The 10,932-nt window shown below is 42.1% G+C and overlaps 1 protein-coding gene across 1 annotated transcript in view; it reads left to right on the top strand.

The window, feature by feature from the left end:
* Positions 1-10,932, top strand: part of clasp2 (cytoplasmic linker associated protein 2) — a gene marked incomplete in the record, with an annotated part of 48,967 nt that overhangs the window by 16,973 nt on the left and 21,062 nt on the right. Inside the window, 16 exon segments of the mRNA XM_035681003.1 lie at positions 83-156; positions 285-377; positions 686-831; positions 1,297-1,432; positions 1,524-1,594; positions 1,740-1,799; positions 1,933-2,010; positions 2,144-2,311; positions 3,344-3,384; positions 3,758-3,910; positions 5,037-5,054; positions 5,707-5,808; positions 6,040-6,066; positions 7,022-7,048; positions 8,488-8,661; positions 8,971-9,015. Of these exon segments, the coding sequence (XP_035536896.1) occupies positions 83-156; positions 285-377; positions 686-831; positions 1,297-1,432; positions 1,524-1,594; positions 1,740-1,799; positions 1,933-2,010; positions 2,144-2,311; positions 3,344-3,384; positions 3,758-3,910; positions 5,037-5,054; positions 5,707-5,808; positions 6,040-6,066; positions 7,022-7,048; positions 8,488-8,661; positions 8,971-9,015 (1,413 nt within the window).

The raw sequence follows: 10,932 nt of genomic DNA on the forward strand, positions 1-10,932 counted from the left end.
TCACTCACTCACTCACTCGCACACTCACTCGCACACGTACATACATACATAAACATATTAATTGATTTATATGCTCTTCTAGTATCTAAGGAAAGTGCCGGTGTAATTGAAGAAGAGGACTTCATTAAATCCTTCACAGATGTCCCTGCAGTCCAGGTACGCTGTAGACAATCACATACATTCATCCCATTTAATAACCAAACTATACAGGCTGTGAATGCCAGGCTGTCTGACTTTTATTTTGTCCTTCACATATTTGCTCTGCTCCCTCCCTCTCTATGCAGATCTACTCATCGAGGGATCTTGAGGACAACCTGAATAAGATCCGTGAGATTTGCTCCGATGACAAACACGACTGGGACCAGAGAGCCCTTGCTGTCAGTAGATTCACCTTCAACACATTTCCTTTTTTCAGTTATATCAATTTCAATGAAGAAAAGCATCCGCACACAAAAAATCTTCTTTATTCTTTCGGTCAGAGATCTTCTTAAAGCAAAAGCAGGTTACCTGTTTGAGTGTGCAGATGCTTTTTGTTATTGAGCATGATGGTCTATAGCTCTGATACTGGATGACTAGTGTTTTGTTGTTGTTTTCATATATTTCAGTTATATAAATGAAATTTGCTTTTTTGGCACTGCTTTGTTTGTTCATTGTTGATGAACAACATGGGTTTTTTTTTTAATAGCTGAAGAAGATCCGCTCACTGTTGGTGGCTGGTGCAGCCACCTACGACTGTTTCTTCCAGCACCTACGGCTCCTGGATGGAGCCTTCAAACTGTCAGCTAAAGACCTGCGCTCGCAAGTTGTCCGAGAGGCCTGCATGACTGTGGCGTGAGTGTAGACCACCGATACTACTGTCACTGAGGATACATTTGTAATGACAGATTTAACCAAACACTGAAGCAACATTTAATTTTGCAGTGGTCATCCATACATGTTTTAGAAGTTGGATGAGTTGTTGAGAGGAAACAGAACCTAATTCACTAATTCACTGTTTCCTATATAAAAGACACTCTCTAATTTAATTTATAAGGAACTAGTTTGAAACTGAGGACGCTTATTGATTGTTGTCTTTGTGTCATCAATGACACAATGTGGTAATTTTCACATCTATTAAATGAAACTCATTGCATTGTGGGTACTTTTTATTGTTTCATTGCTGGAATGTTTTAAGGGCACTATACATTTCATAAATAAGTGATTTTGGATACATCCCCTGTTAAGTCAGATTGCACTTTAGATTGTGTTATGTGTCTATTGCACGTTTGTTGAGTATTTGTTTCTTTATTCTTATAGCCACCTCTCAACGGTGCTGGGGAATAAATTTGACCATGGAGCGGAAGCAATCGTTCCCGTTCTGTTCAACCTCATCCCCAACTGTGCCAAAGTCATGGCCACCTCCGGTGTGTCGGCTATCCGCATCATCATACGGGTGAGTTTTGCGAACGCACCTCAATTCTTTCAACAGTCTTGTTGTATAGATTCTTTGTATTTCTGATTATTTGATTCTTCCCTCTCTGCAGCACACCCATGTCCCCAGACTCATCCCCCTGATAACCAGTAACTGCACATCTAAGTCTGTGGCTGTTAGAAGGTGAGATTTACAATACCACTGATGTTGACACTGCAGTGATAAAAAGTGTGTTAATGAGTAGATCTCAAATCATTAACAGCTATAATGTATCTGTTAAGCAGTGTTTTTTGTGGTAATGAGAAAGATAAAAATGTGTCTTCTCCAGGCGCTGTTATGATTTCTTGGACCTTCTACTACAGGAATGGCAAACCCACTCTTTAGAGAGGTGAGGACTGGTTCCAACATGGTTCAAAACACTGCAGGACTTGCACTAGTGTGATTTACAAAGAAAGAAAGGTTGTTTTAAACCTGTTGTTCTACTTGTTTACACCTTTTATCTCCATATCTCTCCCTTGCAGGCACACAGCAGTTCTGGTTGAGAGCATCAAGAAGGGAATTCGAGATGCAGACTCAGAGGCCAGAGTTGAGGCCCGCAAGTAAGAGAATTAAATCATATGAAAGAAGAGAACAGTGTTCCGACTCCTCACCACCCGCCTTTTCCTGTCTGAACCTCTACTCATCTCTTTCTCTGTCCACCTCCGTCTGTGTTTTCTTCTTCCCGCCTCTCAGGGCCTACTGGGGTCTGAGAAACCACTTTCCAGGGGAGGCCGATGCTCTCTACAACTCCTTGGAGCCATCGTACCAGAGGACCCTTCAGTCCTGCCTGAAGAGCTCTGGCAGCGTGGCCTCACTTCCCCAGAGTGACCGCTCCTCATCCTCATCTCAAGAGAGTCTCAAGTAATCAGCACCGCTCATCTGTAGCTCGCTTTAGACCTTTTAGGGTCACTTTAAGAATACCTTTGAGTCTTGAAGACATTTAGGCAGGAACCATTGTGGGCCTACCCACCTCTTGCTCTACATGGATCAAATCTACTCAGTTTACTTTCCATTTTCTGCTCCAATCTCTCATTATGTCAGCTTTTCTGCTGTATGCATCAGTAAAGCAAAAAAGTCTGATGAATAAAAGCGGACTTCCCACTCGTCTTTAGAAAGACAAAATCCCCAGTAACTCCATCCACTTGTTTTAAAGCTTTGCAGAAGTTGAACAAACAAATACCTCAAAGGTTATTCAGGCCATTATATTCATAGTCTAACCCCAACATTTTGGATTTGTCATTGTTTTGCTTCCTTTGTATCATATTTCACTGGCAAAGTGAATACCAAAGCAAGATGAAATAGAAACTACTTGAAAGCAAAGTAGAAAGACGTGCTTTCCTGCTGCACTGCTTTATATGATGTACTTGCTCTCCCTCCGTTAATAGTGTTTACATATATAGTTTGAAATCTGTTGTTGAGGCTCAGAATAAGCAGCATTACAGTTGCTCACTACAGAATGTTATAATGAAGAATGGATACAATGCATGTGCAATATGATATATTGTATTATCAGTTTTAATTTTTCTCAAATGTTAGCCCAGTCATGAGCTGTGTATCAAAAAACAGCAACAAAAATTCTTATTGGTAGTCGAGTTAGCGCACATTCTGTGAATTGCCCACTTTCATTTTGCACTCATCGTGCCCTCTTTTACTCTTTACGTGTATTTGTTTATATTTGAAGTTGATGTACTAAGGTCTTTGGGGCCATCACTGCACAGTGCTTGTAGAAAGCAATGCAATTCTACTTAACTCTACTTCATCTGTTTATATTTTGTCATTGAGAAAAAAAAGAAAATAGAAATAGTTTTTTGTTCCATCACATAACAATTGTGATTATCTGTGTGTTTTGTTGTTTTGTTGTGTACTGACCTACTTTTCTCCCTCTTCTGTCAGTCGGCCTCTGACTTCTAAATGGTCGGCAGCTCCAGGGCGAGGTGAGTCAAACAACACAACACACTCTTCCTCACACACATAATCTCATGCTCACTCGCTCCTGTGAAAACACACACGGACACAGACACAAACACACACGATGACAAACATCAGCGCCATTTCCCATCATTCTCATTTACATCTGCCTGTGTCCGGCCCCGTACAGCCACTTCCTGTTATGTTTTTATGTTACTACACACATGTGCGCACACATATGCGTACATGTGTCTGGCTGTTTGTGTATTCCTGTATGGTATCAGTATTGTGTTTGTGTAGTGTGTTGCCTGCATGTGTTTGTGATGTATATATCCCCTCATTACCTCCCATTCCTTCTCCAACACACTCCTCCTCCTCCTCCTCCTACTGTCCTATCAGTCCCTGCGGGTTCAAAGGGTGGGATGTCGGCGGCCTCCCTGCAGCGTTCCCGTAGCGATGTGGATGTAAACGCAGCAGCAGTCGCTAAGCACCGGCACGTCGGACAGGCCAGGGCAACGGGGCGTCTGCCCCCTGGCTCCTACTCCTCACTGGGTAAGGGATCTGTCAGTCAAGTTAGATGACTAATGAGACAGTCCAGACGTCGGTCAGCATGCGATCAGCAGGATGTCAGGCAGGGATGGGGACTCTGTCTGAGGAGTCCGATCAGAAGTAGTGCTTCTAAACTTTCTGACAGGTTGAAGGAAGATGTTAAATTCACGGTCTGTAAAAGGTCGTCACATCTACAAAACGGTGTACAAGGATGGACTTCACACCCACACACACTTCAGTGCTCGGACTGGCCTTTCTCCTCTCCGCTGCTGTACTCTCTTCTCCTGCTGCCTGCTCATTGCCTGTTAATGTATCCTGTGTATGTTTGTTTGTGGATATTCTCTGTGTGCATGTTCTGTAGATGAATATCGTCCTATTTGTGTCTCTCTCTGTTTTACTGTTGACCACTGCATCTGCATGGTTCTCTCTTAAACAGACTGTTCTATAACTAATTCACACTGTGCTCCTCTCTTCTCTTGTCTCTCCTCTCTTTTTTGTCTTACATCCTATTCCTTTTCATTATTTTGTGTTTCCTTGTAACTGACACTTTCTGTTCAATTTTCATTTTCCCTTTCTTGGGTTCCTTTTCCTTTTCCTTTTGTATCTTTTACTTTTAATAATCATTTGTATCAATCCTTTCCCTTCATTTCTTCCCCTTTCTTTGTTTCACTCTCTCTCTCTCTGCTACTAAAGATGATGCCTCTGATAAAACGGATGGTAAGATCATCTCACTCTGCTTCACCAGCTACAACCTACTCGTGCTTTTCTTTTTTCTGTCTCTTCTTTTCCCTCACTTCATTCCGGTCCACCAGTCCATATCTACTCCTTCATTTGCAGTGTATGGCCACAGCGCCCCCTGCTGTCAATCTTATATCCATCCCTCATTTGTATCACCATCCAACTCAGCATATCATGAATCAAATTAATTACACATCTAAGATCATCTTCTGCTTTGCTACAGTTTGTTTTTAAATACAGAAATGGTTTAACCATCTACGCTTGCTTTTAACTGTATCATCAGCTGTTGAGGTTTTATTAGAATACCTAGGATGTGTTGTTGTAGTGCCATTATATACATATCAAGTGAAATGTGTTGTTTACAACCTCCTCCTTCTTTGTCTGTCTGTAGGGACCAGGTCAGACAATGGTAAGATTGTGGTTAGGTAGATGTGTGTGTGGGAGCATGTTTTAGGGATGCTGTAGTTGCGGCAAGTTGACAAAATTGAGTTCAAGTTTGCAGAGGAACCACCAGGAATCAATGTATTGAAACCTTTGTACTGTGGTACCCTCAATTAAAAACAATACAAATTTAAATTAAAGTTTTACAATCTGGAAATTTGCCATCACAAATCTAACATTAATCGTGGAATTCAATTGTCTGATTTGTTTTCTGAGTGGTGCTTTTGACTTATTTAAATAGAGGAATGGCTTAACGTAAACAAAAATTGCAGTTGTAAGTTGATCAGATGATCAGATTTACATCAATCAACATTTAGCGATAAATAACTAGTTGGGTTATGACCAGTTTCAGATTTTAAGTACGTACTCACTGAGACTGGTTCCTAATCTACTGAAGCATCCCTGGTGTATTTATCTGTGTGAGCATCTGGCTGAATCGTGAGTGTTTAGTTTTGGACCTTACATTAGTTGAGCAGCTTCCAGCATTAGTGTCTTTTCATCAGCTGTAGTGCTTCTTAGCTTCTCGGCTTCATTCAGCTGCAAACCGTTTGTTTGGGAAGTAGAGCATTGTGGGTTGTGTTTTGTATTTTTACTGTATTTTTTACTCTGCGCACATACAGGGCGTGTACGTACCAAGCAGCCATTATCCACTCCCAGCGGCATGTCCGGCCAGGTGGACTCACGAGGACGCAGCCGCACCAAGATGGTCTCCCAGTCACAACGTATGTACCCCGCCGCTTCCACCGAACACACACAGCATGACTTAAACCCAGCTGTGAGTGAAACAATCAGGGTATCCACTTACATAAACACATACACAGCCACAGAAATGGTGTGTGTGCGAGCTTCTTGGAGTGTGCGTTTGTAGTTTCTTAGGCTCTTGTTGTGGAGTGTCATTACTTGTTGCCTTTACGGTGACGATAAGCTCCATGTAAATGTTTTTGTGCCTTCAGGTTCCGACGAATCCGATTGCACACCAGGTATTCTGTTTGTGTGTCAGAGTCAGAGTGTGTGCGTGTGTGTGTGTGTGTGTGTGTGTGTCTGTCTGTGTACCACAGTGGGCTCACCTGCTATTGCTCTCATTCTGATCAAGGTGTTTTGTGTAAAGAGGAGTGAACGAGAGTGCGTGGGTTTTGATGTGTGGGTTTTCCTATGCATGCTGTGTCTCATCACTGAGGATGGTGTGGTGGACAGTGTATTCCCGCTGCTCTAGCCTGGCTCTGGCTGTCATTTAGATTGTTTAAACAATCCTTCAACAGACATGAATCAACACAAGCCACCGAGCTAGTTACTTTTGCAACACAAAGCAGATTTGTGTGTACCTGCTTTCCAAAAATACTGGCTGCTTGTTAGCGTGATGGCTTTGTTGCAGGCTTGCAAAACCAGTTTAAAAAGTGGACAGTGATTGGACCACGGCTCATTGCACAAATCAGATCTGGACATTTAGATAAAAGACCAAATCTCAGAACCACAGACTAACAGAAACAGAGGAAATGGCAGCTGAACAGAGGCTTAGAAAGATTTCTAAGTGTGTTTGTGTGACAGAGTGTATGGATATTTTTTGAGCATATTTACTTTGAGGCATTTTCTTTTCCTCATTGTGAACAGGCTTTCCTTCATACATACATATTCCAGCTGTCCCAACATGCACTGCTTTTCCCAGGCTGCTGGTTCAGTGTGTGTGTTTGTTTTAGCGACACATTGTCAGCAGTTGTTTTCTCTGTAATAAATGAATTTATTTAATCAAAGTGCTTTAGCTTTGCCTTCATTCTTGATATGGAACACCAGGATGCGCTCCCATTGTGCTCTATGTTTTAACTCCCATGACGCTTTTTTTTTGCGCTAACACCCATAATTCATCTGGTTTAATCTGCTGTTCCTTCCCCCTCGCCTCTGCTTTCCCCCTCCTCCCAACCAATGGGCTTAATGGCTCAGGATCTCAGTCTGCTACCCCTGTTGGTGGTAAGATTACAACGCTACTTCTTTTTACCCGCTCTCTTTATCTTTACTGCCTTTCCTCTGTTGCCCTTACTCCCCCCCCCTTCACGTGCACCCAGAAAGGTCACTTAAGGCTCCTCCCACTCTGGCTGAGGCATGCTGGGATTTGTAATCACGTACTGTTAACATGGCTGTTCTTTGATCATGCTAAATACACTGCTTTGGGAGCCTTGTGTTTCTGCACTCTTATGTATGCCTGGATGCAGTCTTAAAGATTGAGAAGAATAATTTTTTTCCTGTAAAAAGGACAAACACTTTTACCTACTTAAATTCAACTTGTCCAAAATATGTATCTTTAAGGTTTTGTTTGGTGTAATAACACCCTTTGCACAGTTGACTTTGATTTACAGTATGTAAAAAATATATTTTTGTAATACTCATTAGTCTAAATATATAGACAGGGGTCAAGTAGTCTTCTTTACATCATTAAAAGGTGTAAAAATTAATAAATATATATCTAATATATCTGTAATGATGCAAGTAGCAATCAAGGTGCCTTCAAAATACCAGAGCCATCCCTATTGTCATTTAGATGTATTTATTTAGCTCTGTGTAACTTAGTAGTACATAGAAACAGACTTTTCATGTTGAGTTTGTGTGTGTGTGTGGCTTTACTAGAGTTTTTGTGTCAGTGAGAGAAAGCGAGAGAGTCTGGTCTGCGTGCTCATTTTCAGTCCCGTTGAAATCCGGTAAGGTCCAGCTTCACGTGTTGAGCCCTGGAGCCTGTTCCCCAAAAGTTTGTTCACAAGTTTTGTATTCAGCACTGCAGAGCAGCTTCTCCTCTATTGTCTTCAGGTTAATATTAATCTGAGTCGTTCTAGATTGTATTAGACACACCATGGGCTTTGCATTTGGAGACAGGATGCCATGGGGAGGACACATTGAGACTTCTCTTATCAAATGTGTTAATTTTGGACAAAAACTTTACTATTCTCTTTTATGTTCAGACTGACCGCAGAGCTTCTGTAAAGTTATCACCATGTTGTCAAAACTGCACTTATATTTGAATGTGTTTATTTAATGAATTTATTTTGTTGTGATTTATATAAAAGATTTTGTCATTGAACAACACTGTAAAATGCCCTTTGCTCTTGGTGCAGTTTTCCACTCTCCTAGCCCCAAGAATCCTCTTTCCAATGACATCAAACGCTGTAAAGTCATTAAGTTCTGTCCATTTTTGATATACTGTTGGAAACTAGTGCCTCTAGATGAAGGGCAATAGCAACTGTCTTTGTCAGTTGTATATATATATAAAACTAGTTACCATTTCTTACAGTTGAGATTGTCATATTAAAGGAGAATTGGTTATGTTTCTCTATAGCTTTCACTGTTTAATGCCTGAGATAGCTATAACTTTACTTTCTTTGTATTTTGTCCCCTCCTTCCTCTGCGTCTCTCTGAAGCTGGCAGTCGGAGTGGCTCTCCAGGTCGTGTGCTGACGAGTACGGCCCTGAGCACCATGAGCTCGGGGGCCCACCGGGTGCTGGCTGGGGCCACCGGAGACGGGCACAGACGCAGCCGCATCCCCCGCAGCCAGGGCTGCTCCAGAGACTCTTCCCCCACCCGCCTGTCTGTTGGTAAGTAAACAGTAAACTGTTTCCTAAAGGGAAGCCCTCAAGTTTCCTCTTTGTATTCCCTTTGGTACCGGAAACAAATAAAGTTCTTCCTTTTTATATTTGCCTTCCTGGGTTGGGGTTAGTTTCCAGTTTCAGAACAACTGCTTAAAACTTATATGATGGCTTATCCAAATTCTTGATACTACACTCAGTCGTCCAAAGACCTTTGGATATCTCAACTCAACTTTTTTTCCCTCCTGCTCCCTCCACCTTTTCCTCCTCTGTACCTGTCCCTGTCCTCTTCCTGCCCCTGCTGCGTGTGTCCTCTAGCTCCTTCCAGCATTAGTTCCATCTACAACGGAGCGAGCAGAGGAGGTAAGGACCTGACCTCGACCGGACCATCCTGCTAGTCACCTCTTTATCTCAATCTATTCTAAATCATCCCTCCATCCCTCATTCTTCTCGTTCTATCTCAATGCGCCACAACAAATCTCACAATCTCTCCCGCCTTCCCAATCCCTCCATCAAGCTGTAGCTCACCGCCTCACCCTCATAGAGCCTGTCTCTGTAGCCTGTCTCTGACTTATGGCTGTGGTGTTATGGTGATCAGCAGATGTACCTGCATTGCGAACATACCTCCTCCCTCTCTTTACTAACCTGTTGTCAATGGCTGGTGAATGAACCTTTTGGCCGGATTGGCAAAGCTTCATGAGGGCTTTATGTAACCCTTTGGTAGGCTGTAATTAACCCTGGTTGGCTGGGTAGATCTGGAGCTGATGAACAGAGCAATGAACCCATGAAGTTGATTGCGATGCGACTGGATGATTATGCAGATCCTCCATTCGCCCACCCCTCGACCGCTAAATTAATCTCAAATTACTTCCTTTTCTGTGTTTCTGTGTTCTGAGTGTTTGTGTGTGAGACACAGGGTTGATTGCCTGGGTGTATGTGGTTATCAGACTGTTTGTGTCATTTTAATGTGAGTCCAGCAGTCTTGTGTGGCTTCTGGGTGCATCTCATCTAGAGCTGTTACAATTAGTCGATCAACAGAAAATCTGGCTAAAACAGTTTTGATAATCAATACATTTTTCAAGTAAAAATTCACTTGTTCTTGCCTCTGAAGTGTGAATTTTTGCAATAAACCCAAGTATCTTTGACAAATTGAGCAATTTAGATATCTTTTGATGGGTGTTTACAGTATTTGCAGACATTTTATAGACAAGCTTAACTGAAAATTTATTTGCAAGAATTTTCATAATTGCTTAATCATTATTAATTATTATTGTTAATTTGATACGCAGAAATGCCAAACATCTTCTAATTCCAACTTCTCTAATGTTAGAATTGGCATTTCTTTCTGTTTTACTTCATTGTAAACTGAATACATTTATTTTCAAACAAGACATTTGAAGATTTACCTTGAATTATATTTTATAGACAAAAAATGACAATTAATTAACTGATAATAAAAATTGTCTCTTTTTTGCATTACAAAAAAGAAGTAACTAAAATCTGTTGAGATGCTCCCTCTGGCCCAGCAGGCCTGTGCTCATATTCTTTCTTGTTTCTGTCGGTTTGTCACTTTTGCCTGTCTTATTTATGTCTTTATCTATGTACCTTCCCCTCTCTCTTCTTTGTCACTGCTCATATTTGTCTTTTTTCTTCGTCATTTGTTGTCTTCTTCACGTCCCTTCCCCTTGTCCTTTCTGTTCTTACTATCACTTTTCTTCCCTCTGCTGCTCTTCCTTCCCCTGTTTCCACCCCCCCCCCCCCCCCGCATCTTTCCTCTGCACTCGCGGTGGGTGTTGGTACCGTGGTGGCGTTAGTCTGGGCATCGTATCCCCGGCAGTACGAGTCAGGGCTGCAGCAGAGAGGACCGAGCAGGAGAGCCAGCCGGACACCAGCGCCCATACGCTCCTCACACCCCTTGTGAGTACGCAGGTATGGGATGAGCTTGGTGCGTATACCATACACACGGAGACGGGGGAAGATGTGTTGGGTTAAGACGCATCAAAGATAAGGTTAAGACGGCAACTCGCAACAGACATGGGCAGAACATGATCAGGCTAAACCCCACACTCGCCCCCCCCGCGTAATAACCAAGACACAAGAAAAAACACCCGCAAAAACGTTAGGGTTAATGTTTATTCAGTGTTCCTGATTTTTAAATTTAGTCATTACAATAAATTCACGTGTGTATATATTAACAGATTACACCATGTCTTTGCTTACAACTCCAGCCTGTTGTCACTATGTTATTTACTTTCTATCCCACCCATGTGATATCTCTTC

Source organism: Morone saxatilis, unplaced genomic scaffold (assembly GCF_004916995.1).
Source record: "Morone saxatilis isolate NCDOM2014 unplaced genomic scaffold, NCSU_SB_2.0 Contig9, whole genome shotgun sequence".
NCBI lineage: Eukaryota > Metazoa > Chordata > Actinopteri > Moronidae > Morone > Morone saxatilis.